General features: G+C 38.9%; 1 protein-coding gene across 2 annotated transcripts in view; it reads left to right on the top strand.

Annotated features, from left to right (window-relative positions):
- The window catches only part of TRPM3 (transient receptor potential cation channel subfamily M member 3), a 437,387-nt gene that overhangs the window by 299,179 nt on the left and 112,194 nt on the right, over positions 1 to 26,014 (top strand). For both annotated transcript variants that reach the window (XM_086771551.1, XM_086771552.1), the window contains exons 4-6: positions 10,096 to 10,309; positions 13,320 to 13,444; positions 22,105 to 22,276. In XM_086771551.1, coding sequence (XP_086627677.1) covers positions 10,096 to 10,309; positions 13,320 to 13,444; positions 22,105 to 22,276 — 511 coding nt within the window. The remainder of the gene's footprint in view (positions 1 to 10,095; positions 10,310 to 13,319; positions 13,445 to 22,104; positions 22,277 to 26,014) is intronic.

Below are 26,014 nucleotides of genomic sequence, written 5' to 3' on the forward strand. Positions count from 1 at the left end.
TTTAGTATAAGACAGTACCATATGTTTTTATGTATCATGTACCAAAGAACTGGTGAACAGAATTAACTGTAAAAGCTGGAATGCAGCATAAGAGAGGCTACCTTTATGAAGAGTGAAGACATGCTAATGTGCTGCTATCTCAATTTTCTTCCAATGGCTAGCCATCCCTCTTTTTCTGAATAACTTTAGAATTCAACTATGGTTTTGCATTGCTCGGTATGTCTGCAAGGCTGACAAATTTGAAATATATCAAATTTCTGTTAGCATATCCTCCAGACATAAGCCAGAGGATAGACCAGTTACAGTTAATGGTTCATCTTTCAATGAAATAAGAGATCCAGTAAGTGTCTAAGCTAGGAACTGGGAAATCCCTGTTCTGCTACAAATTTTCTTGAGCAAGTCACTTAATCATAATACAATGCTATGGAGTGATACCATAGTATATTAATCTGAAGGCATTGCTTCACTAAGTTTGAGAGATGTTTCCAGCACCCATACTAGCCCATACATGTATTTCTTCTATGTGGCATTTCATTAAATGAATAATCTCTCTGGCTCTATCTAAACTGCAGAACCTGGGACTTTGGTAATGAAAGGTGAGCAATCACGGCCAAGACATTGCTTTGGACAGTAGTGAGGGCAGAAGCAGAAACCCTAGGCGCTCTGCAGTATAACCTGCCCAGCAACCCAGTACCATCTTCTTTGCCTGAATTCTTCCCAATAGGTGTCTCAGATTTGTCATGGTACTAGATGGATTAGAGATAATGAAGAGCTCAGGTACTATGCTGGCAAGAGCCAGGTATTTTCCTCAAGTGAATATGCAGGTGCTGAGAATGGAATTATTACTTGAGTGGATGGTTTTCTTTGCCCAGATGGATGGCTTCTTTTGATAGAATCCAGAAAACACGGTTGCACCAAGAAACAGAGAGAAAATTAGGTTATTTCTCTGACAGTATCACAGACACTTCATGTTCAGTTGATAACCAATCACCTAAAATTCTGCAAGGCCATTGCTAGGGAGAGACCTTGATTCAGTAAATTACGTTTTTTGTGTGTGTGAATAAATGGATGTCTCTCTCAGCACTGAAATGAACCAAACTGCGCTGTTGATGTCTTCACAAGGAGTAGGAACAAAACAGAATACTTTTCAACAAAACTGAGAAAGATTCAGAGATAGTGACCATCATGCTATTAAGCATATATGAATATGTTACATTAAATTTGTCTTTATGAGAAAGAGTAATCACTGGAGCTTTTTTAATTATGTCCTTGAAGACTGTAAAGCAATAAACTAGCCTGCGTAGACGAAAGTAGTCTTGGGCAGCCAAGGGAAGCCATTGATACCAATTTCTGTAGAGGATTTCTGGTCTTTGTTTGGATTCTGGTGTCCTGGCATGCTGCCATAAGAGAACAGGAGACGCTCCAAGGTGTGTGCTCTGTGCTCAAAGAAATATACTTGAAGTGAAACTGTGGAGATAAAATTGGATGTCAACATGAAGGAAAGAAAAATCTTGTCACAGAGTGCAGTCAGGAATGAGACCATGAAGAATTTAGAAATAAAAGGGGGTTTTTAGAAATAAAAAAATGGGTTAAAAATCTGAGAGATCTCAATAACAAGTTAAAACTTAGGGATGAATAGAGACAAAACATTTATTGCTGGAGAAATTCTGGATTTATTTTGACAGTGCTAGAATCAGGAGGATAGTTGCATCTGCCATCTATTCATAGTCATTAAACCCCACCTGAAACATGGGAAAAACCAAATTCTTCATGAATTAAATAAGTCTATAAAAGCTTCAGAAATTCAGTTCAGCCCACTAGTGGGAAAAGTGCTTCAAATTAAACAGTTCACTAAATATATCTTTAATGGGTGTCCTGCTTGGTTACCACCGATGAGAAAAACATCTTCCATATCACCAAAATACAAATAAGGAGGTTCACATAACCAGTAACTGTGCATTTTTTAAAATGGAAACAAAATAAAGAGCTTTGTTGTACTATGGCATGTTTGTCACTGAAAATAGCATGAAGGTGTCCTTAAGGTCATATTTCCAGCCCCAAACATTATTTCAGGTTAGATTACAGTCAAAGAGCTGCTTAACTAGTTGTTGCTATTTTATTAATTGAAAGAATGAAACTCCTACCTCTGAATTTACTAAGTACAAGGTCTTTCCCATAATAAATAAAACTTACCAAATCAAAAGCTTTCTGTGAAAGCCAAGAGTTCGCTCCGTCAAAGCAACCAACCAGTTTTGCCAGCAGGGGAGAGGAAAGAAAAGCATTTAAATTATCTTGAAAAATAAGGCTTGGAAAAAGGAACAAATGCATAATAATCCTTGGAAACATTCAGACAATAGATTTTCAAATGCAAAAACAGAGAAGCTGGAACCTCAGCAGGGGCGGGGGAGAGAGAGAAAAGGGAGAAAGCGTGAAAAATGGACATCTGTTCTTTTCTAAAAATATACTGCTTCGTTGTTTTCTAGCTGCTGGATATCAAATATCACTATAGCAGACAAGCTGATTTTTGCTGACAATCACAGTAGGTTAATATTGTGCCTATTGGGTAATAGGATAACCCTATAAAGCAGCAAGATTTAGCAAGCCAACCAACATCAAGGAAAGCCTCAAGGGAAGAATTTGGCATAAAATTCAACACCAGTTCCTTACTTTATCTCCTGAAATGAATGTCCACGCATGAAAACTATTAAGCAAGGGAAACACAGAACAAAGTAGTATTATCTTCATCTGTGCTAACAGCAAAATCGGTAATTTTTTTTTTGAGTCTGACTACAAGGAATTAGATGGGATTTATTAATGGAAACTGTAACCTCAGATTTATAATTGTGAAACTGGTAGTCAATTAATGGAACAGATTAGTGCGTATAAGACTGATAGATAATTATTTCCTCCATTAGAAAAAACAGAATTAGATTATAATAATATGTATTCAAGTTTGATAGTAAATATATGTATACTTTGCAAGTATACTTATGTGTATTTGTAAGGTACAAATGCATTGATGTATTTTATCAGTTGCAATTAACAATGACATATTTAGCTGTGAAAATGCAAATGACTCTGAAATTATAATAGAACACATCAATTTGGAACAAAATGGAAAGGACAATGTAGATTTACATATTGCCAATAGAACTGTGACATTAATTTCATTTCCAAGGCCACATAGAACAAAAATTCTGATTAGATAACATTAGTTAACGAGATAAGTTACTAAAAAGGCCTTTATTTTGGTCTCTGTGTAACCACACATGATATTGCAACAACACTGTGGTTTTTAGATCTCTATCAATCTCATATTTTCTTTACAAGTGGCTCATCATATTAATGTTTAAGAAATACATTTAAGAGTTCACCGCTGTTCACATTTACATTGGTTTTACAGTAGGTTTTCTATTTTGACAGCTCTAAAAAGATCTGAGAGGAATGTGGAGATAAGTAAAGTTTATTAACAGCTTTTCAATACATCAGTGGATTAAAAAAAGATAGGAAAAATAATAAAATGTGATCTGCTTATATCAGTTGGTAGTTTAAGAAATAACATGGATGAGTTCATTTAACTGTATACTGGCAATTTGCTACCCTAACTCTGCGAGCAATTATCAAACTAATGTGAGTGATTCCATTTCAATTATAAGCAATATTCTGAACAATTCTGAATCTATTTCAAAATAGTTTCTGGTCATTAGTGGACCAGTTAAGACAATCTTGCTGTGATGCATTTTGCAGTGAACTTTTGACCAAACTAAACCAACTTTTTAAATTTACTTTTCGCACTGCTTTTTTGCACACAAAGAAACCCTTAACATTCTTTCATTAATTGGTGTGCCTGGATTCCATTTCAACCTTTATTAAAGCATTGCTCTTTACAGAACTGAAATGTCTTTGATCATGGTTTTTCAAGGTTAGGTGGAAGATGACTGTTTGAAAAGCTTTAGTGAGTTAAATACCCTCCTTCTAATTGAAGCATTCCACTGATACCCTTGATATGCAAAATGAAAAGCTAACATATGTTTGCAGCTGTAGAAGAACTTATGTTTACTTTGGTGTTACAAGCTTAACCTTTCTTATGGTGCATGGAAATATGAAAAAAAAAATCAGTACAATTCCAATGTACGTAAACAGTTTCTTAGACAGACTTTCTAATAATCAGGTATTTAAAATGTTATACTTTATTAAAGATATTTGGAAATCGGCCACATAAAAAGGTCTATTTCTGCTTTTAAAATACATAGAGTTTTATCAAAACTACGCAAAAAGGATCTTAAAAGCCATCCGTGCTTTTGAGAGAAAAAGATAATCCTGTAACTTGCATAAACCATGAAAAAGGTAGCAGACATTGTTTTTGTTAAAGTAAATTAATACTTAACGAACATTTATGGAATTTGAAAGATGGTGTCCTACATGGAGAAAAAGGGGAAATAACACAGAAAAGCATCTATCCAAAGCCCATTTAAATCAATGACAGGCTTCCACTGACTATTTGGTGAAACTTGGATGAGGCCTTAAGATGTTAAGAAGAATAGTAACTTATAAGGAGCTAGTCCAGTTTCAGTCTAGATGACAGTTTTTCTGTTGAATTCAGTGAGAATTACATCAGGTCTAATTTTATGTGAAGACCGCACTTTGGGGGAATCAGTCTGTAGGTTTGAGAAGTGTTTGCAGTGATGGAATCTTATTTAAGGTAGGTGAAATAGCTACCAAGTACCTACATGCATGAAAGCAAAACAAAGGAGCAACATGGGACTGCAGATCACAAAATGTTCCCTGAAGAGATTTTCTTTGAAGGAATACAACAAAATTCTGTATCTTTCTATTTTATCCACTGAGACTCTCATCTCCAATCCTTCACCATGTATTTCAATGACACAATTGTGCTTGAGTAACAGAGTAGTAATTTTACTGCTCAGGAGCTTTGAATTTTGCTTTAGGGCATTGGAGTCCAACTTGTAAGCATCTGGCTGTTTGACTGGTGCTAGGCACAGTTATTTTTTAGGAAAGCACTTGATAAAAAAGTGGAACTACTACTGGCATCAAATGGCAGCCTGCTGCCTGCTTCTGTGTGAGTTTAAGGACAAATGGGCATGACAGCTTGAACTTGATTTATCATTTCACAGTGTTATGCTGTCAGTCGGGTCAGTCCATAGGTTTTGTGGTTCAAAACTGTACTTTTGCTTCCTATCTTGCCCTGCTCTGTTGACACATAACAACTGACATCTTGCATCCTATCCCTGCACCACTCCCATAAAGAAGGGATTAAATCATTTACCGTTAAAACGGATCATTTCTACAGCTGACAGATGCACCAGACATGAAATTTCAGGGTAACAGAGCAGCAGTTTAGCTTAGATTTATATTTAAATTTTAAATCTGCCTCCGGGGGCTATAGCAAAAGAATTCAGGAACAGCAGAAATCCTTATTAAGATTCTAAACAAAACCTGAAAGGCTGAACATTCTGCTGCAAGATTCAGAGAAATGAATTTTTAATATGGACAAAAATGGCCTTAAAAGTGTTTATTCATAATTTAATGCATACTTTGAAAGTTATGACAAAAGAATTCTCTTGTACTTACTAGTTAACATGTTAAGTAGTCGTAAAAGAGTAGTCCTAAGCATACCAAATGGAAAATGGCCTCTCTAAGAGCAAAAGTGAATCAGACAGTCATAAAAATTGAGGCCTAGGCACAAAAGAAAAACTGTTGTGTTTGGCACCATTGCCCATCTCAAAAAACTTGTAAAATAGTAAAGCTTATTGTTGTGGCTGAACTACGACACTTATCTATGATGATTTAGATTTTAATTTATATGGAAAAAACTTTCAGATTTAGTTTTGCTTAAATTGCCTCTTTATAAAATAAAATTAATTCTTATTACAAGTATAGACGGGTTTTGCCAGCAGTATACAGAGCAAGCACTTGTTTGTAATAAAACATATCTACATTTCAAATAAACGTAAGAAAATATTTCTTCTAACTTTGTGAGTCATGGTATAGATTTATGTTTATTGAAATTCAGAAGTCTTAGTGAATAAGAAAATGAAAGAGATTTTTGACAACTAACGGGCTTAAGAAGGTAGGGACAGTAAAGTCACACATGATGGCGTGCACCTAACCAAGAGGGGGAAGAGTGTGCTTGGACAAAGACTTGCCAGGCTCATCCGGAGGGCTTTAAACTACTGTTGCTAGGGGAGGAGGAGCACAGTTCAGCCCACTGCTGTCAGCATGGCGCCAGTGCCAGCACCGAGGGTCCAAAAGCTGAGGAGGGATCACAGATAAGTGCAAATAAACCTAAACTGCGGTGCAATAGCACCCCTGTAGCTCCAGCCAGCAAGTCGGCTTTGTCGGGGGCCCAGGTGAAGTGTCTCTATACCAATGCACGCAGCATGGGGAATAAACAGGAAGAGCTGGAGATGCTTGCACACGAGCAGGGCTACAACCTCATTGGCATCACGGAGACGTGGTGGGATGACACATACGACTGGAGCGTCAACATGGAGGGGTATAGGCTTTTTAGAAAAGACAGGAAGGGGAGACGAGGAGGGGGTGTCGCTCTCTACGTCAGCAACCGGCTGGAGTGTGTGGAGCTCCGCCTGGTGATGGAGGAGGAGCTGACAGAGAGCTTATGGGTCAAGATTAGAGGATGGGGACGGACAGGGGACGTCACGGTAGGGGTTTGTTACAGGCCGCCTGGCCAGGAGGATAGAGCGGACGAAGTGCTCTATAGGCAGATAGGAGCAGCCTCACGGTCACAGGCCCTGGTCCTCATGGGGGACTTCAACCACCCTGACATCTGTTGGAGAGACAACACAGCAGGGCACAGGCAGTCCAGGAGGTTCCTGGAATGCGTGGATGACAACTTCCTCCTGCAGGCGATAGAGGAGCCGACAAGGAGGGGTGCCATGCTTGACCTTGTGCTCACCAACAGGGAGGGACTGGTTGGGGATGTGAAACTAAAGGACAGCCTTGGCTGCAGCGACCATGACATGGTGGAGTTCAAGATCCACGGGGCAGCAAGGAAAATACACAGCAAGCTCTCTGCCCTAGACTTCAGGAAGGCGGACTTCGGCCTCTTCAGGGACCTGATGGGCCAAGTGCCATGGGAGGCGGCCCTGGAGGGAAGAGGGGCCCAGGAAAGTTGGTCCATATTCAAGGAGCACCTCCTCCAAGCTCAGCAGAGGTGCATCCCGATGAAAAACAAGTCGGGCAAAAAGGCCAGGAGGCCGGCGTGGATGAGCAAGGAGCTCCTGGACCAACTGAAAGTGAAAAAGGAAGCCTATAGAGGGTGGAAGTGGGGACAGGTAGCCTGGGAGGACTACAAAGAGGCTGCGCGAGTGGCCAGGGATAAGGTAAGGAAGGCCAAAGCCCTGGCAGAACTGAATCTGGCCAGGGATATAAAATGTAACAGGAAGAGCTTTTATAGGTACGTAGGGGACAAAAGAAAGTCCAGGGTAAATGTAGGCCCCCTCCAGAAGGGAACTGGTGTCCTGGTTACCGAGGACATGGAGAAGGCTGAGGTTCTCAATGACATTTTTGCCTCAGTCTTCACCGACAAGAGTTCCTGTCCCACCACCCAAGCTGTAGAAGGTGCAAGCAGGGACTGCGAGAATGAAGAACTGCCCATTGTACTCGAAGAGCAGGTTCGGGATCATGTAAGGAACCTGAAGGTGCACAAGTCCATGGGTCCTGATGAGATCCATCCTCGGGTCCTGAGGGAACTGGCAGATGAAGTTGCCAAGACACTGGCCATCATATTTGAGAAGTCGTGGCGGTCTGGTGAGGTCCCCGATGACTGGAAGAGGGGGAACATAACCCCAATTTTTAAAAAGGGGAATAAGGAAGACCCGGGTAACTACAGGCCGGTCAGCCTCACCTCTGTGCCTGGCAAGGTCATGGAGCAGACTCTCCTGGAAACCATGCTAAGGCACATGGAGAGCAAGGAGGTGGTTGGTGACAGCCAACATGGCTTCACCAAGGGCAGATCGTGCCTGACCAATTTGGTGGCCTACTATGACGGAGTGATGGCATCGGTGGACAAGGGACGAGCAACTGACATCATCTACCTGGACTTGTGCAAAGCTTTTGACGCTGTCTCGCACGACATCCTTCTCTCTAAACTAGAGAGACATGGGTTTGATGGACGGACCACTCGGTGGATAAGGAGTTGGCTGGATGGCTGCACTCAGAGAGTGGTGGTCAACGGCTCAATGTCCATGTGGAGACCGGTCACGAGTGGCGTCCCTCAGGGGTCCGTGCTGGGCCCGGCCCTGTTCAACATCTTTGTCGGCGATATAGACAGTGGGATAGAGTGCACCCTCAGCAAGTTCGCCGACGACACCAAGTTGTGTGGTGCCGTTGACACGCTGGAAGGGAGGGATGCCATCCAGAGGGACCTTGACAGGCTGGAGAGGTGGGCCCGTGCCAACCTCATGAAGTTCAACCAGGCCAAGTGCAAGGTCCTGCACCTGGGTCACGGCAATCCCAGGCACAAATACAGGCTGGGCGGAGAATGGATCGAGAGCAGCCCTGAGGAGGACTTGGGAGTGCTGGTGGATGAGAAGCTTAACATGAGCAGGCAATGCGCCCTTGCGGCCCAGAAGGCCAACCACATCCTGGGCTGCATCAAGAGAAGCGTGGCCAGCAGGTCAAGGGAGGTGATTCTCCCCCTCTACTCTGCACCGGTGAGACCCCACCTGGAGTACTGTGTCCAGTTCTGGAGCCCCCAACATAAGAAGGACATGGACCAGTTGGAGAAGGTCCAGAGGAGGGCCACGAAGATGATAAAAGGGCTGGAGCACCTCTCTTATGAGGACAGGCTGAGAGAGTTGGGGCTGTTCAGCCTGCAGAAGAGGAGACTCCGGGGAGACCTGATAGCGGTCTTCCAGTACCTCAAGGGGGCCTACAAGAAAGATGGGGAGAGGCTGTTTAGTAGGGCCTGTTGCGATAGGACGAGAGGTAATGGTTTTAAAATAGAGGGGGGTAGATTTAGATTAGAAATTAGGAAAAAATTTTTTACGATGCAAGTTATAGAACACTGGAACAGGTTGCCCAGAAAGGTGGTGGAGGCCCCATCTCTGGAAACGTTCAAGGCCAGGCTGGATGAGGCTCTGAGCAACCTGACCTAGTCAGGGATGTCCCTGCTCCTTGCAGGGGGCGGTTGGATTAGATGACCTTTGAAGGTCCCTTCCAACCCTAACCATTCTCTGATTCTATGTTTCTGGGTTATAAAACAGTACTAAAGAATCAAAAAGCTAGTAAATGGCTGGATTAGTTAATACATATCTGATGCCATTTGTGCCTTAATATCATCCTGGATGAGGCTGTGGCCTCTGTTTTCAGCAAATTCATATGGCACTTACTAGTATGAATTCATTTACATTATCTTCTTAAAACTCCCAGTCTGTCTTCACCAAAAAACAGAGTTAAGGTACCAATGACGCCAAAACATAATCTCCGTAGTTTGACCAGCAGAAGTTTCATGTAGGACCCCTGAACGATATAACCTATCTATTAATGCCCGCAGTGTTAACAAGGCATTGACCTTTGCAACCTCAGCTGTCCCTAAGGGCAGAGCAAAGGGAAGAAGGATCAGTCTCTTTACAACCCCTCTGGTGTGTTAAAACTTTGACAGCCCTCGAGTCCTAATCAAAATTATTAGCTTCACCATCTGGTCAGTGGGATCAGATGCCACCTTTTCATCAGGTCCTACCTTTTGAGAGTTTGATTTTGATAATTTGAAAGTAAGATTACAAGTGAATGCACAACTGTGACTTTGACTACCTAGGTCATCTTTGGCAGACCACTTACCTTTTTGCTCTAGTTTTCGCATCCATAAATTAAAGAAATTTATCTTTCAAGCATTGCTAAGCATATTGAAACAATTAATGACTTTATTTCCTAAATAAAGGAAAATTGTCCAGCCTGTGAATTGCAAGTGGTCCATTATTCCTAGTTGCCCAGTTTCCTAACTTTTGAAAAATCATCGAGTTAGCAATTAGAGTTAGGCATAGATCATATGCATTAGGAACCAGTGAGTATAACCAATCTTTTTTTCTCTACTGCTGTCCTTTTTTTCTGCAGTATGTACGTGTGTCTTTTGACACAAAGCCTGACCTTCTTCTGCATCTGATGACCAAAGAGTGGCAGCTTGAGCTCCCTAAACTTCTCATCTCTGTGCACGGAGGCCTTCAGAATTTTGAACTTCAGCCAAAACTCAAGCAAGTCTTTGGAAAAGGCCTCATTAAGGCTGCCATGACAACTGGAGCATGGATATTCACTGGAGGAGTAAACACAGGTAAGAGCAACATTGAAATGAAAGCACAGTGGCATGTAGGAGATTTCGTCACAGGAAAAAAATTAGGACTGATGAGATTAAGAAGTCATTCAATGTTTTATTTTATTAATGTTGGCTGTACTACGTGCAAACAAGAAAATGCCAAGTTCTTACCAGCTTGGCAGCTAACAGGGAATAATAGGTTTGCTAAAGCATGAAAAGCACACTGGGGAGCTGAAAATAAAGCCTAAGCCTCCTGTGAGGCAATTATGTTAGTATATTGTCAGTGAAGACTTTATAAGAACAACAGTAAGCTACAGGGAGGCCCTACTAACCAGAAACCAAAGAAGTCAAACTCCTATTACACAAAATGGAAAATATTTTCATCCAGAAAATACCTTTATTTTATCTTATAATATAATCTGAAGTATGAATGGAAAAAGGGTTCTGTTTTGTGGATGTGGTGAAAAACTTCATTGTGAATAAGTATTACTTTTTCCTTTCTTGTAAACAGCTTGACCTATTTTTTTTTTCTATTACCCCTGCAACAAGAGCAATAATATTGCCATTTCTATTCAAAGTTAAGAAAATCTGTAACATACTACATGGGTGTCCTAATGCCCCAAGATAGCAGCCAGCCCAGCTCTGCTGGGAGACTTTACGTTTTGGGAATAAGCTGCAAAACATAGTTCCTAGATAAATGGCTGGACAGTGGCTTCCCGGTTACCCTCCCAGTAGGCAGAAAGAAGAGAGTCAGGGGAAGGTCAAAGAGTTCTGCTAGAGATGAATGCAAAAAGTTTTGGACAGGTACTTGTAAATTCTTATGTCATTCTCATTTGCTGCAGTAACAAAACTATAATTTATTAGTTTAGTAATCCTACAGAGTGTATCCTCTTACTGTCTACGGAAAACACTCCATCACGCATTGTGTTTTAGTGCATTGTGGATCAACTCCTACATATTTGAATATGAATGCTTAATGGGAATCCTGGGCTTTTTTGTTTCTAGAGCACATCAGATTTGAAAGAAAATTCAGTTTTATCACAGCAGCAATTCAAATAGCAAAGAAGAGGCATAGCTTCTGGAATGTTAGATAGACAGGTAGACAGACTCACATGTAAGTAATATTCCTCACATCTCTGCAGAACAAGGAGGAAAATTAGGTTAAATGTGGTGATAATAGTTCTGTTAGTTGCCTACTACTCTTGTAGTGATGAGGCAAAGACGGATACAAATTTTAAGTTAAAAGCACGTTAGAAAACTGTAGGTATTGCACACTTATTGCAGTGACTAACCACAGGAGCTGTAGAAATCAAACTACAGAACTTTTGTAAACAAAGATTGAACTTAACATTTGCATTTGGCAAATGCACAGCTGTTTCATACCATTTTTCAAATCATCATAGTTACAAATGCCAAAAAAAAAAAATACAAATGAACCAGGAAATGTCAACATAATTACTGTTGAAAAGGATTTTTTCTCCTCTAAACAAAAATTACCTAGACAAAACAATGAAGTTCAAGTTGCTGTGTGTGGTTTTAAAAACATAGAATTCCAGAAGCAGTTCTGCATTATCAGTGACCTCTCGTTACTGTTTATGATTTCTGGAGCAAAGTAGCTGATTGCTCTGGGGCTAAGTTTTCAGACTGTGTAGGTGAAAATTTAGTGTTTCATCTGTATGTGAAATTTTACAAATTGAGAATTTCCGAGTACAGTTTGGTGTGTTGATGATGAATTTTTAAATCAGATTTCTGATTTTTAAATTGGATCTTAAATCAGATTTTAAGGAAAAGTAAAATTAAAATATCCGGAAATAGTGCTGTTGGACTGAGAACCAGTGATGTGTCAGGGATGGTGCACATCTGACTATAACCATGACTGTTAAATTACGTAAACAAGTTGTTCTGAATATTCATTTCATGGCAAAAGTTAATTATTCTAAGTAGCAGAAATTTTTGCAGTCTAGACAGATTTTCAGCTCTGAATCCTTTGAGTTGCTGCACCATAGCTTAGTTTGTAGGTACAGGGTCTTTTTTTTCCTTTTGCACCTCAGGAAGGATATCAGACTCCAGGACTCAGAGGATTTGTTAAGTTGTAGAGTTTTTTCTTACCCATTTCATTTACGATGCAGAAAAAAAAAACTATGGCTAAAATCACATCTATTGTGTGACTTCTATAATTCCAATCCAGTCGTCTTAAAACTGTGGAATCTGAACAAGAAGCAAAAACAGAAGCTGAGTAACAGATAACATCTGCAGCAAATCCACAGGTCTGCTTCAGTGCAGCCACATCATAAAAATGGTTACTGATATATAGCTTAAAAATTATTTTGTGGAAAGTAAGGAGGAATAGCACTTGTCCTCTGCACAGAGATAACACTGAAACACTGACAAAGCTGGCATAAAGCATATGAGGAGCATTATCAGAAAGCACTTGGAAGAAAGCTGGGGAGCAGTCGTTCTCTCTATACTAATTTCTGTTTTCTCACTGATCCCCAGGGGGTTTTCTAATACTCTCTGGAAGCTATCTCAAGTGACTGAGTTTGTTTGGAAAGAATGGTAGAACAGCTCACCACAGAGTAGTGTAATGATGTTTTCACATTTCCATCCTTTATTCAGACAGAAGGAAGCATTTGTGTGCAAACTACACTTTTGTGGGGGTTAGGAGTGTTTAATTCCTGTGCTTCTTTCTGTGCTGCTTTCTGTGCTATGGGAAGGGTACAAATGTTTGCACGCACATATATTTGTGAACAAAAGTGCAGATAAACAAGTTACAGTTAGCTGTCAACATTTCCATTCCTATTTCTAGAGTTGTGTAATTTTTTTCTTGCTACTTCATTTAATATTTTTTAGATTAGATGGACTTACAGTATTACTGTAATAATAATCAATAGGAATATATTCATGCTTTACTTAATCACAGGTATATACATAGATGTTCCCTAAAAAAAAGAGTTCTGTACTAAATCTATACCATATGAACAAAAAGGACATAATTACAAATTTCTCTTTTATGCTGTTTCTTTCCCAGGAGTCATTCGGCATGTTGGAGATGCACTGAAAGATCATGCCTCAAAATCTCGAGGGAAGATCTGCACCATTGGTATAGCTCCCTGGGGGATTGTGGAAAATCAAGAGGATCTGATTGGCAAAGATGTAAGCCCTATATGGACACAGATCACCTCCAATATATATAAATATTCCAGTTATTTATCCTTTCCTCTCCATCCTTTACTTAACAATTCCTCATAGAATTACATCTGCAGCAAAAAATCAATACATACACAGGTTTTCCATTATGGTTAAGAGGAGTTTTGACATGGCCGTGATAAAATTTCCTGCACTGTACATTCTTTAAAAATGAATTATAAAGAAATTTCATTAAGTGCTATTCTTGAAAATATATTAAAGTCTCACCCATAGAACACTATGAATCCTGAAAAGTGCCTAAGAAAATACTGATTGCAAGGCTCGAAGTCCAATTTATTTTGAAAAAATACTATGATGCATTGGTTAAATTCAGAATTGCAGGCTGTTCCACTAATAATATAGTCTGTTCTATATATTTTTCTTTCTTCCTGCCAGAAATTGTGAAGAATTTTATAAATGCATTGCACATGAGATCAAACCACAAAGAATCATTATTTCAGTCACCTTGTGAAGGGCAAAGTCGGTGTTTCTTGTATTCTTTCACATCATTTTTCTCTTTTAATCCTATACCGTCACTCAGAAAGATTAACCCCCCAATTTTAAATAAATGAATAATTTACTTACATGGGTTACCTGAAGCTTTTCTGAGTGTTATTTTTTCCCCCTCATCTCTGGTTCATTCCCAAGCAATCTGCCTGAGAACCAGTGGCTAACTTTGGGTGGAGAAAATATATAGTCTTCACTCTGCATAATGTACGTTTTTCCTGTCTACATTAACTCTAAACCATTCTTCTCTGTATATTTATCCATTAGCAAGTTGGAGAGGGGAAGAAGATTCAATTATCAGTTAGGACAGAAGGAATTACAATGAGTATGAAGAAATCGATCCAGCTGGAATTCATTACAATTCACTGTTAAAAGTATACCCATTAGGGGGAATTGTATTAGCATGGGTTTTTGTAGTCTAATATCATCAGTATTTGTATGCTAGGATTACCAATATATACAAACAAGCAGGATGGGACTCTGCAGCAGTAAGTCTGAGTCACTAATGAACTCTTCTGAGACACAGTGTGAAAGGTGTCTAGCAGAAATAGCTAATCTCAAAGATGAGATGTATCTTGTTAAAGCAGTGTAATGTACACATCGATTTCAAATAAACAGTCTTTTCTGACTATGCATGGAGTTCTGGAAGCATTGCAAGAAAAAAGAAGAAAAGAAAGGATATCACATTAGTGGTGAATTTTGGGATATTGTTATTCCTCCATTAGTTATTTCCACTTGTTGGAAACCTACCCGCTTCTGTTCTTAGCTAGTCACCACCTGTTAAAGCAGCTCTGGAGCTGCCTTTCACAGAAAGAGCTGAAGAAATAAATTGGTTTCCCAGCTGTTTCAGCCAACTCTAACAGCCACGCATCCCCTTGATTTCTGATTTCTTTAAGAGACATTTTCCTCTAAATATCCTTCCAGTTTAACAGAAAACCAATAAGCTGTATGCTAACCTTTTTTTAAAAAAAAAGCTTTCTGGTAAATCAAAAAAAGAGTAGTACTTAGTCTGATCATCAGATAGAAAGTCACAGAAGTTTAAAAAATTATAAAGAAAACAAATTTGGATGAAGTCTTCCATTAATGCAGCCACAATTATACTAGTAGGATTACAATTACAGGGTCATTACTAAGGACAAAAATAGTTCAAAAGTGTATCTGTGATAGACAAAATTGAAACTTTTGCTCCAAACCTCCTGGCCCCTAATATTTTCATAAAGTGATTGATCAATGGCATGATGCAATGCTGAAGCACTTCTGATTTTATGCATCTCTAATGAGCATGTAATGATATTGCTTTATGCTTACCAATATTTAATTTCATCTTCCATTTTATTGACTAGTGAGGCTACTTTATGAACACTTTCTTTAACTCTTCATAGTCCACTGAAATATCTGTAACCTTTTTGCGCTTCTGTTAGCCCCAAATCCCTTACAACTGTGTTGAAAAGAACATAACCACTTATGTAACTAATTCTTCGTAACACTCAGACTTTGCAAAAATTATTTTTTCCTTCTTACTCTTTTCTCTCCCTTCGCCTCAGCTTTCTCCAGTTACTAATCCTTCAAAAGACTTTCCCTCTTATCCAATGTGTGCAGTTGCTTTAGGAGCATTTGGTCAGGAAAAGCTTTTTTGAAAGCTTTTTCTAAATCAAAGTGTACGATATTGACTGGCTCATTAGAGGTGAAAGCTGTGAAATGAACCAGGAAGGGGAAATATAAATAGTACCATAAGCATGTAAAATGAATCATCATTAAGCAAGAAACAAAGGCCACAAAGGATTATGCAGGGGTAAAAAAAAGGCAACCAATAGTAAAAGGCCTGTCTAACTCCACCATCAATGCAGCTTTATGCCTATATGCACTATGTCTAGTTAAATTATGATCAGAACTGACGAGTTGTCAAAACATACCCTTCCAGCATCAGATAGATACAGAAAATTGTCTTAGTCATGGGATTTGGGGAGGGAGGCAGAGAGGGGGACTTATTGCCCTCGCACATGCCCCGGTACACGTTGCCTCCCTGTGCCTCCTGGCAATTCAGGCGTGCTCAGCAGAGCTGTGCCTCTGCCAATGCTTCAGGCTTTGCCTGGCTTGTGTGGATCCTGAAGTCCTAGCTGAGGAGTTTTATTACATTTACCAGTTCATCCAGATCAGTCAGCTCTTGGGTATCCCAAGGGCTTTCCACAGAGCTGTAAAGAGGACTGGCCAAGTTAAACAAAATATTACTGTTGTTTGCTATTTGTTATATTGTGATGGTTGACGATCCCTAAAGAGCCTTGTCTTACTCCAGTACTGTAAAAGCAATATAGCAGAAAATAGTGCCCCTCTTAACACACTTAACTTGTAATTGAAAAACAAAGCACTCACGGGAAAGGTAGTTAGTTGCTTATTCCAAATTTTCTGATAGAAGGACTGAGAAAGTAAGGTGTCTTGGTCAGTCTTGTAGAAAGCTTGGCTTATAAACAAGTTTCTCCCTCCATACAGAGCCATTCTTCCTTTTAAAAGAGTGCACTTTGTTAGTCTTCATAGCATGAACGTCTTTCCTTTCAGAGTCTCTTGAGTCCTCATTTGGGTTTAATTCCCAGTCACTTCAGTAGGAACAGTGCCTGGATTACAAAGAGAGCACTGATTTTAGTACTCTCCTTTTGCTCAATAAAGTCATTCAAATAAGTTTCATTTTTAGTCCAAAGAAACTAGTATTTGAGACTTAAATCCAAATATGCTTTTATTGTGTGACTCAGTGAAAAGGATATTTCCAGCATACTGTGATATATCACTGATCAGTTAAGTTACTGCAGTGCATAACCTACTAACTTAAGTAGAATGCATCTTTTTAGTAATTAAAGTTTTGGGGGGAAAAAAAATATTTTTTTCTTACTGAACTAATTGAAACTAAAATTCTATACTGCTATGCTGAATCGCTACAAAACCCATGACACCCAGTCTTCCATGCTTGCTATAAAAATCCTTCATAGATGGATTTAGCAGGCTGACATAAGGAGAAATTCCTGAATTATCTTCAAATTTCTTAGGTTCTATTTGTCTCCCTTAGAGTGCTGCTATAGCTGTGGATTATAGTGTGTTTCTCTCCCTGTATTCCTTCATTGCTCTTTTGATTAGGTTCAACAACTAAAGTATGGTAAAACTGAAGCTCAGCCAAAATTCTGGAAGAAGTAAAATTCTTATTATTTTTTAACAAAGGCTTTAGCCAGTGAAAAGGAAGCAATGGTGATTAGCTTTTACCACGTAGTACAGCAGAATGCACAACCCAAAATATAAGCTTTCTTTGTAGATTTGTGCATAAACAATAAAAGTGCTACATAAGAGGAAAAAGCGTTATCAGAAAGAAAACTACTTTCTGAGAACAAATTTATACCTATATAATAAGTATACATTTATTATATAAGTATATATTATATATAAGACATGTACTAGAATATATACCATGATATCAATTATATTTTATATATCTCTTATATTTTATATATTATATGGGTTTTTTTAATACATATGTCTCTCTCTCAACCCTTTTCATGCACTATCTGGTGCAGAATAAATCATATTTTTTAATTCCTAGAACTCAAATGTTCTGAACTACGACAGAAGCACAGTCCTTGCCAGTTGTAGATGTTCTTTATGAACTTCGCTAATAACAGATGCCTGTTCTTTTGTACTGCTCAGGATATTCAGAAAAAATATATTTAATAAAACTAAAGCAATGAGTATACTGCTACTTGAAACCTACTCTCCTATGCAGCTGAAATCATAAAAATAAGGAGCAAATATTTTCCTTTTTTATATAAAAGCTAAATTTATATTGGAGTAAATGTAAGTTGAATCCAAACATCCTTAGAACTTTTGTTAAAAAATAATACCTGGCTTTCTCAGTCTATTTCTAGATAATGCTTCTGATTTATTAAAGACTGCAGGTTCAGAGTAACCAATTTTTATATTGGTACAGTTGCTCAATTTCATAACTATAACTGGAGGTAAGAACATGTCATCAGCAAAGTTTTCTCTCGAATACTCAAACAGTACTCACAGCAGAACTCTGCAGTCTTGCTCTACTTTCTTAGTTTTATCTTCAGCTTTTTTTCCATTATTGATTTGCATGGTGGAATAGGGAGGAAATTTAAAAGCTATAAGATTGTATGCACTTCGGAGGGTACAGTCACAATGGAGAAGTTAGAAGTCAGCCTGTCATGGAGCAGATGCTAGCACAAACATCTCAAAATCCCTGGACAATTACAGACTAGACAACTTCTTCAGGAAAGGTGGGAACCTTCCACGTTGTAGTGGGTCACCATCAATGCTGTTTCAGAAAGATGAGTATTATACTGGAATTTAGTGACAGGACTGATATACAACCTTATTCATTTCTGTGGCACTGGGCACAGGTGAGGCCAACGTCTAGTTATAAGACAAGTCCAGGAAATAAGAGTAAACAGGTGGTGCAGAAAACAAAACCAATGAGGAAAGCTTAAAGCTTAAAGAACTGGAATTTTTATTGTCTATTACAACTTAAATAACTGAGAAAGATTTATTTTCACCAACACACCAAGTTCTACCCACTCCCTGATCCCTGATTCCGTCAGTAAATGCTTCATTATAAAGGACTTCACCCTGTCAATACCAAGTCCTCTTCATTTTCAGAATGCCACCTATCCTCCCTGAGATTACCAAAGATTATCCAAACCGGAAAAGGTGTCCATTCAAGAATTAGCATCACCTTAGAATTAGTGTCTCCTTACCATTCACCTATATGAAAACAAAATCATGTAGATGTCAAGCTTGATAGGTGTATAGCCAGAACTGACTACTTTAAACTGCAGCCTTTAAAACACATGTCGGTGAGTCTTCTCAGAAAGAACAGCATTACTATTGCCTGCTCTGTATATGTGTACCAGCCGACACATAGATCAGACTGTCAAGATGGGCTACATGTTTCTTTTTCATTCTTTCATAGTAATCTGAGTAGCAACATTAGCTTATAGCATGAGGCTGCTTACTTCTGTCTCTCATACTTCTTTGATTTTACAGCATCAGAAATATTGTGTTTTGCTTTATTTTCTACAGGTTGCAGAGTAATGATAAAAGTTACAAATCTCAAGCAACTAGTTAGTAAATGTATATTACTTTATTGCCATTGGATTTCTTGTTACCAATTTTGACTTGGTTTTGGTAGATATTTTGAAATTACCCTTCCAGTAAGATGTTATTCTTTGAGAATAAATTGAATTGCTGGGGGAAAAAAGATTACAAATAACCATAAATAGTTCAAAAGTTTGTTTCACTCAAACTTTTCTCCAGTGTCTAAGTATCAAAGCTCCCTTGCAGGCTGGGTCAGGAAATAATTACTCTAAGGAAAGGTGCAAGGAATAGAGATTCAGCTTTCTCATTGCAAACTACAAAGTGGGAAGCATGCCTGGGGCGAAGCTGGGAACTGGCATGTTTGTAGCATATACGGATTTTTGAAGTGCTGTCCTTATGTTCACTGTCACATGCCCACGCATGAATGTAAACAGAATATAACAGTGCTTTTAACTCAAGCTTGCTGCCATCGCAGGGTTCAAAGACAGTGCTGGGGTTAGCCCAGCTCCTCGCCTATTGACAGAATGCCCTCAGACCATGCAGCGCGAGCACTGCCTCACAGCATGGCTGCTGTCATGTTCATTAACCTATATTTAGAGGGGTTGTCTTGAACATAAATGCTTCCTTTCAGTTCTGCAGAGGAAGATGCCGGGCGATAACATTCCCTTTTCTCAAGGCAGAAAGAGGATAAGGTGGCATTGAAGGCGAAGCTTTCCCAACCTTTTAACTTGCCTGTAAAATGTAAGGGATTGAAAAGAGCAAAGGAAAGGGAACTGCAAGGGTGGGAAATTGAAAATCTGCTGAGTGTTGTGGAAAAGCAATTCACCTCAAGGAAATAGCCTCAAAGCCTAGGATTTTCTTGTCTTCCTAAAGATTTTGCTTATCTTTTAATCAGGAAAAGAGTCTGACTGTGTGGTTTGTGAAATTTACTGTAAAAAAAAAAAGTACTTCAGCTGCTGAACTGTGCATGCTGTGAACAGTTCAATTGAAAATAGTTGTATCCTCATTTTCATGTCTATAAAATGTATTAATAATACGATTCACCTTGTAGCTAAACAGCAGACACAGAATTAAAGCGTAGCCTTCTAATCTGCCCTGCAGCAGCATTACTGAGTCAATGTCTGGAGCCTTCGGCGCTACAGCTCATTAGAACTGCAGATCAGGCTATTACTAGTAGAAAGTTTTGAGCTGTGGCTCTCAGGGACAAACCACAAACTGTCAGTAGAGTTGCATGCACAGCAGCTTGTAATCATACCATAAACAGGCAAGTCAGTCTTTCCTCTTCTATCAGATCTTGCTGGCCTGTGCCCTCTATATATTGAGAGATGGGGCAGGTATCAGTTTGAAACATCTGTAACTGTTTTAGTTTGATTTTATTTGATTCTTAGGCGTGTGAGAAAGAACCTTCTTATTCTTTCTGACTGTGGCATGGGACACATGGTTTCTGTGTCTACGGAAGCTGGTTAATGAACATGTTCCAACAGCATATCGATACTTGTTAAGCTATATGCACCTGTAGAATAAGTGTTTTATGAAAGGGTCACCAAAATAAACAGTATAAAAGAAACATGAGCCAATGGTATCAGCTGTTATCACAGTGGAGTGCACTGCCCTTATGGTATCCTCAGATTCTTCCCTTTTTGCAGGATGAACAGCTTACAGAGCACCCTCTGTGTGACAGTTTATAACAGCAAAAGTGTATTGGTTTCCCCTTGTCATCCAAGAGTTTACCAAAATGCTACAAGCATTTGCAAGTGAAAGTAATAGAGAGAGATATCTCTGGCCAAAGAATTACTAACACGTATTATTTATAAAGAATTATGTCTCAATTAGAGAACTCTTTAGAATAACAAAAAAAAAAAAGGAGAGAAGCTTGGGAAAAAATTAATAACTTAATCTATTTCTGTCTGCAAGCATTTTTGTTAAAACATGAGTGTACACTTTTGTGCATTAAAAAGCACAAGATTTTCTTAGATTTGCAAAATGAACATTGTCGGAACTGTGAAGAAAATTCCTTGCAGATGAAATACAGCCCAGCTGAGTTTTGTAACAACTCACTTCAGCATTTCTTCAGCTAGGACTTAATTTTACAAATTTTGAGGAGTTTTGTCTTTTCAAAAAGACAAGACATACGTAAACAATGCAGGGAAGAGTACTTCTAGCAAATGTCTTTCAGTGATCAGCGAGGATACCTCAACACAACACCAATTCATTTGCCACTTCAGTGCAGTCTTACTTATGTCACTAGAGGCCACCGAAGTAGCTGACAGCCACATATGGCCCAGTGCTATTATTTGGTCTGTCTGCAGGCTATGAGTGGGGTAACTCTGCAACAATTTACTCTGTCTGCAACAGAATTTCTCCTGATGAAAACACATTGAAGGAAGTGTAACAAACTCCCCAATTAATGGAAAATTTCTAAAGCATTGTAAATGCAAGCAACTGCTAAGAGCTGGCCAATAGTTTTTTCAAAGAAAATTGAAAATCTGGTGTAATATCTTGTGTACACCTCTCTGAGAGTGGAACTCACCTGTACTGGTGAGTACCTGTATTGGTACCTCCCGTGCTAGTGGCTCTGAACGAGTTAGAACAGGAGGCATGGTACTGGGTGGGATCTATGAAAGAAGAATCAAAGATTTCCATCAGATGAGGCGAGGATTTATGGCAACGCTACTGAAAGACAGCAGCAGACAGGGTATACAGTGTGTATGTGTGGTCACACAGACCTCTGGAGAACTGACCATTAGCTGAGCTTAACACTGAAACAGTGGCCATTGATGCTATTGAAACAGGTTACCGTGGAAAACTCTTTAAGAAATGTCTGTGTCTAAAAGCTCAGTGTTTACGAGAGGTGGCCACACTGGTTTAAGTGCTAAGGTCATTTTTTACTTTACACATAGAAGACTGCAGTGCTTGAGTGCAATACTTCAAACAATTTGGAGGTTTTTTGTCTTTTTTTTTTTTAATATCATCTTCTCAACTGGTATCTGTTTAATACTTTTTCTTTCTCTGTCTCTAAAATGCAGGTGGTCCGACCATACCAGACAATGTCCAATCCCATGAGCAAGCTGACAGTGCTCAACAGTATGCATTCTCATTTTATTTTGGCTGACAATGGCACTACTGGTAAATATGGAGCAGAGGTGAAACTTCGTAGACAGCTGGAAAAGCACATTTCACTTCAGAAGATAAATACAAGTGAGTAGCATTTTGCTTGTGTTGTTTTATAATTGCAGTTACATCAAGGACACTTGAGGTTAAATAGGCGATAAGGTTCTACTGTCTAAAATGGTGAGCATGAACTAATAAAAGCAAATAATGGTGAACACAGAAAATAAAATTTTATTATAAAGTACTGTGGGTAAGGTACAGCACAAATGGCTGAATTTGTTTCTGATAAGTTTCAAACAATATTCGCCAAGGTTCTTCAGGTTTCACTTAGGTGTCTGGTACCCCCATCTCCTTAAAACTGTACAGAAGTGTTACTATATGTTCGCACTATGTTTATCAGTTATTCCTAGGCAGCTGTCATTAGCCATGGCCAGAGGCAGGATGTGAGGTTAGATGGTCCTTTCACTTCATCTTTTACAATCATGACAATACAGTCCACTTTGTGATCAGACTGAAGCCTCAGTTTTTCTCTCAAGTTATAATTCTGGGGTTTTTTATAGTCATGTACCATTTTCTTACAAAATGAAAAGTAAATAGTCACCTAAGTGAGCACATCTGCTTGGATAAAATAAAAGATAATATCTCAATATTAGTAGGTTTTATTTTGTTGGTTTTTTTTTTAGTGTACAAATGTTTAATTTAGATAGGGAGTTAATTTCTTTCTAGGTATTTTCCTTTTTGTTTTTTTGCTTTGTTTACAATCATGTAGTTTTTAGAAATGTAGTGCTATCAGAAGAGAAAAGGATCAGCTCTACAAGTTGGATCTAGGCAGTACATAGGAAAGAAATCTTCCTTTGGGCAAGAAGGAATTTTTTTAGTCTCACTAATAACCCTCAGTGTTGTACCTGCATAAGCTACCTTTAGGAATGAAAACAGAACTCATTTTTCAAAAGTTATCATATGCACAGCCTTTCTGCTGATGACTCTCTCCAAACATGCAATTTTGAAGCCAGGAATGGTGACAGTTTTTGTGAAATAGGCACTTGAAACTGGAATGAGACTAGAAACATATTTAGACTTTCAGGATATCAGATGATAATGAATTACAGGCAGGTGCAATGGGGTGAACATAAACTAGCGTGCCGGTTGTGCTTGATAAAGCTTGCTGTATGGTCTGTCCTTAAATTAAAATAGTGTGCGACTAACACTTTTCAACACCACTGCATGAGCTACACACTATACAGGCTTATTGTTTTTAAGATACCAGAGTATATATTGCTTTTTCTCAGAGAGCAGTGTGCAAGTATGCACAAATGTGTGTGCATCCTAAGCGATGTGTGCATGACTATGCATTTCCTTAGCAGATGGAAATAGTATGATCTAATCCCACGTTGACAAGCAACAAAAATTCACATTTGAAAATTACATCTATCATGTAATCAAATTGTAGAAAACTGTGCATTAAATAATAATTATTTAGAGAACAAATGTCAGAAATGTGAGCTTTTGCACTTTACAGAAAAACGTGAGCTTTTGCAGTTTACAGCACAGCATTGTGTTGGGGAAATCTTTATGTTAAAAAATGAATTTCTTTAGAGAGATTTAACTTAATTCAGGTTTGGACAAGAGGTTTATCTGTTGAAAAGTGATTGATGGATGAATGTACCAACTTTGGTGGTTCAAGTCAAATGCTTGCCTGACCTCTTCAAACATCTACAAAATACAAAGGATTTCTTTTCTCTGGTTTCTCTCTGCAGCTCCCACCCCGCCCCCCAGGAGTATGTATCTTCCTTTTCTCTTCCATTTTCTCTGTGACAGAATCACTCTATCATTTAACCTCTCCCTCCCAAATTTTCTGTCCTATAAGCACAAAAATGCTTGGATCTCACAACACTTCTTCAAAATAGAAATGTGAGAGAACAGTTAAGAATGAAGGTTGCTGGTAAGATTTAGACATCTTGGTCCAGCAATATCCAGAATATTTCTGCCACGTTTTTGTTTTAAAAGAAGGTGACTGAGTGCTGCCCAGCCTCTAAGTGATAGAAACGTGACCATATGGGTGAGTGAAGGACCACTTGCACTGCTGGGCCAGCCAAACAGATGGCCACTCTATGATGGCTTTCCTTACCTTCCTTCGTAGCAGAGCAATGGAGATCTTTGGCCCTGTGCGTGCACGGCTGCTGCGGCAAAGGAATCTTCATCCAAACGGGAGCGCGTGCAGCCATGCATGTGTGTCCTTACCATTTTCCAGCAGTAAACATGTGGAGTGGGGAAAAACACTGGCAACATCAGGCTTTTGTTTGTTGGAGAGTCAGGAAAAGATATGATTTTTAGTTAATCGCCAAACAAAAGAGCAGAGGGATAGAAAATAGAACAGTTCTAGGAACTAATAAACAGTTAGTAACTTCTTATTTCACAGCCTGTCCTTGAACAATAGTGCTGAAAGCAGATTTTATTCTTATTTTTAAGTCTGCCTGACTTTTACATGCCAGACTTGTCATTTCTTCTTATTTACTTTCCTTTGCTTCAGCTGTATCTTTCTCCAGTGCAGTGATTGCTCTCATGGATGTCTGGGATCACACACTATTCACAAAGGGAAACTTCAAGATTGTGCTCATCTATTAAAGACACAGAAAATGGTATTCCCTTCACATAGATTAGGGAAGTGGCAGTCTCTTTTGTAAAATTTAATATTAAATCAGATTGTTAAGTACACCAGATAATTCTGAAAGACTCAGCTGGTTTAGTTCCTATGGCATCACTCTCAGTCATTCAGCAGTATCTAATTTCCTGAATGAGTGTACTATTAAATAATAATAATAAAAAGCTTGCCTTATGCCTCCTCTGAACACTAGATAAAATATTTCATTGAATACTCTGTTTCCACTCTACCTTTTTAGCTTTTACTGCTTCCATAGCTCTTATTTTGTCCACAGCAAATATTCAGGAATTTAAAAATGCTTTCCAGGCAAGCAGAGGGTACAGTTGCATTTGTGAGTCAGTCTGAGTCTGCAGCTTCAGGACAGAGTCAGTGCATTTGGCTAGAGGTCAATTTGATGCTTCAATGCTTAGGACAGGTCTTATTTTCTCAAGTGAAGACTGTTTTAACACAGCCTAGCATCCATCTCTTGCAGTGAGCCACAAGTTGTCTCAAACTCATGAAGTTTTAAAGTGCATCATTTTGTAGTAAGAAATGCTGAAAGTAAGATGAACTTTTCTAAAACTGTTTCAGGATCAAAAGAAATACTGAAGGTGATCTGATCAGAAATGTGCCTGGTTTCCAATTCTCACAAATATTTGAGTCCTGGACTTTTTGCAGGAATTTAAAGGCAGGGAGATCACCTTAAGATATGCTCTGGAAGGAAGGAAAAATATCTTTGTGACCATCTCTGCCATGTAATGTATTTGTACAGCATTGCATAGATAATTTGACTGTAATTTTTTTTTTTATTGAAATGTGGATTTACAACAATTTCAGTTCATCCTATTCAAAAAATATTGCATTAGTGAGCAGAAAGTTTTCATGACAAATATACAGAGATTTTTAATGCAATGAAATGTCCCAGCTCAAAAGGTCTGATTTTTCAGAGATGCAGTAAGTAGACTGCAGCTGTGTTTCCAGCTATGATGCTGTGCTTATACTGTTTCTTGGTGCGTGGGGATCTGCAGCATGTAAGGCCAATTCACTGCTGCAGGTTTACTGCAGCACTGCACTGAGTATTGCACTGATTTCTGATTCACTGCTTCTGGAAGTGCTTTCTGTCTCACTGCCTTGAATGCAAGAGGCTTCACAGCTGTTTGTAGAATGATAGGTTTCATATGGGC

Source organism: Chlamydotis macqueenii, chromosome Z (assembly GCF_036417535.1).
Source record: "Chlamydotis macqueenii isolate bChlMac1 chromosome Z, bChlMac1.mat, whole genome shotgun sequence".
Classification (NCBI taxonomy): domain Eukaryota; kingdom Metazoa; phylum Chordata; class Aves; order Otidiformes; family Otididae; genus Chlamydotis; species Chlamydotis macqueenii.